Source organism: Octodon degus, unplaced genomic scaffold (assembly GCF_000260255.1).
Source record: "Octodon degus isolate 3935 unplaced genomic scaffold, OctDeg1.0 scaffold00003, whole genome shotgun sequence".
NCBI classification, from domain to species: domain Eukaryota; kingdom Metazoa; phylum Chordata; class Mammalia; order Rodentia; family Octodontidae; genus Octodon; species Octodon degus.
The window spans coordinates 22,936,064-22,937,349 of record NW_004524579.1 but is presented as its reverse complement, the minus strand read 5'-3'; the positions used below and the strand labels follow the sequence as shown (position 1 = coordinate 22,937,349).

At 35.1% G+C, this 1,286-nt stretch overlaps 1 protein-coding gene and 1 pseudogene across 1 annotated transcript in view; one reads left to right on the top strand and one right to left on the bottom strand.

Annotated features, from left to right (window-relative positions):
• LOC105742193 overlaps positions 1 to 530 on the bottom strand; it is a 10,214-nt pseudogene extending 9,684 nt beyond the window's left edge.
• The window catches only part of Pstpip2 (proline-serine-threonine phosphatase interacting protein 2), a 124,870-nt gene that overhangs the window by 106,191 nt on the left and 17,393 nt on the right, over positions 1 to 1,286 (top strand). The window contains exon 6 of the mRNA XM_012514515.2: positions 784 to 846. Coding sequence (XP_012369969.1) covers positions 784 to 846 — 63 coding nt within the window. The remainder of the gene's footprint in view (positions 1 to 783; positions 847 to 1,286) is intronic.

Sequence of the window (1,286 nt, the reverse complement as noted above, 5' to 3'; positions counted from 1 at the left end):
TACAAATCTTTCTTCTCATTGAACTAAGAGAAAGTAGCTGTATATCTTATTTTGTGTACACAGATACAAAATGGTCCTTCATTTATATCCCCTTTTTTTGTTTAGTTTTGTCAGAGATGGGTGTTCCATTGCCATTTAAATATTGTAGGTGCATAAATTCAGCAAAATAATCCAATATAGTCCAGCATCTCTTAACTGTCCTCTAAACACTTCCTCTCAGATTGCCTGGGCTCTTTATTGGTAAAAGGTGTGTCATGGATGAGCTGTGGAAGTGAATGTTTATGTCCCAAATTTAACATAAGATTACAAAATGAAGACCCCACTTTTAAATACGAATGGTGCTTTAAAATTTTTTGAAAATTCCCTTTAGAAATCAAAGTTTCTTGATTTTAGATTTAGGGAAGATCGTGTTCTGGGGTCATCATTGGGACTCCAAGGTATCTGAGTTTTCTGTCTTTAAGAATTGACTGCCCATATTCAAAGATGGGCACCACATTTACTGACCCTTAGGCTTTGGGCACATTGCTTAACCTCTTGGTTCTGCAGCTTCCTCATTTGTAAAATGAGGGTAATAAATAGCACAGCTGCCTTCAGGATGGAATGATGATTCAGTGCACTAATTCATGTTGAACACCTAGCTCTTTGTATAAACTGCTATTTAATAATAACTTCCAGGCTTTGTGTAGCTTCGTTGGTAGCTTAGCATGTATGAAACCCTGGATTTGATCCCTAGCATATAAATAATCTCTGTTTTAATTAATAGTACTTGCACTCTCTTTACAGACAGAGCTTATAATGGATGCTGCCCATAAACAAAGGAACTTACAATTCAAGAAAACCATGGATGTGAGTCATACTTTATTGCCTTTTTTTCCTGGAGGTGGATAATAGTGGCATTTTCAGAAATACTATGCTAGGTATGAGCATATTCCTGCTCCAATAGCATTTCAACAGTGTTATTATTTGTGTAGTGTTTTAGGGAAAACAATCTTTAGTGCTTTGGCTTTCCTTTTTAAGGCCTTGGAAAGCTTAAAGATGAAATGAGATAATAAAAATGCAAAAAAAAAATGCAATGGTGTTATCTTTCTGATAGCCTAGGAAAATAAAGCAAATCAGTTTAAATATTTAAGGCTGAGATGCAAAAATATGTGTATGGAATTATGCCATTTATTTTAATTTGAGCCTTTATTCTGTGGCTATTTTCAGTCTTGATGGTTTACCTCTCATTGAGTGGCTCTTTCCTGCTTTACCATAACTGGAAATTGTAGAAGTCTTCTTTCCCTCAA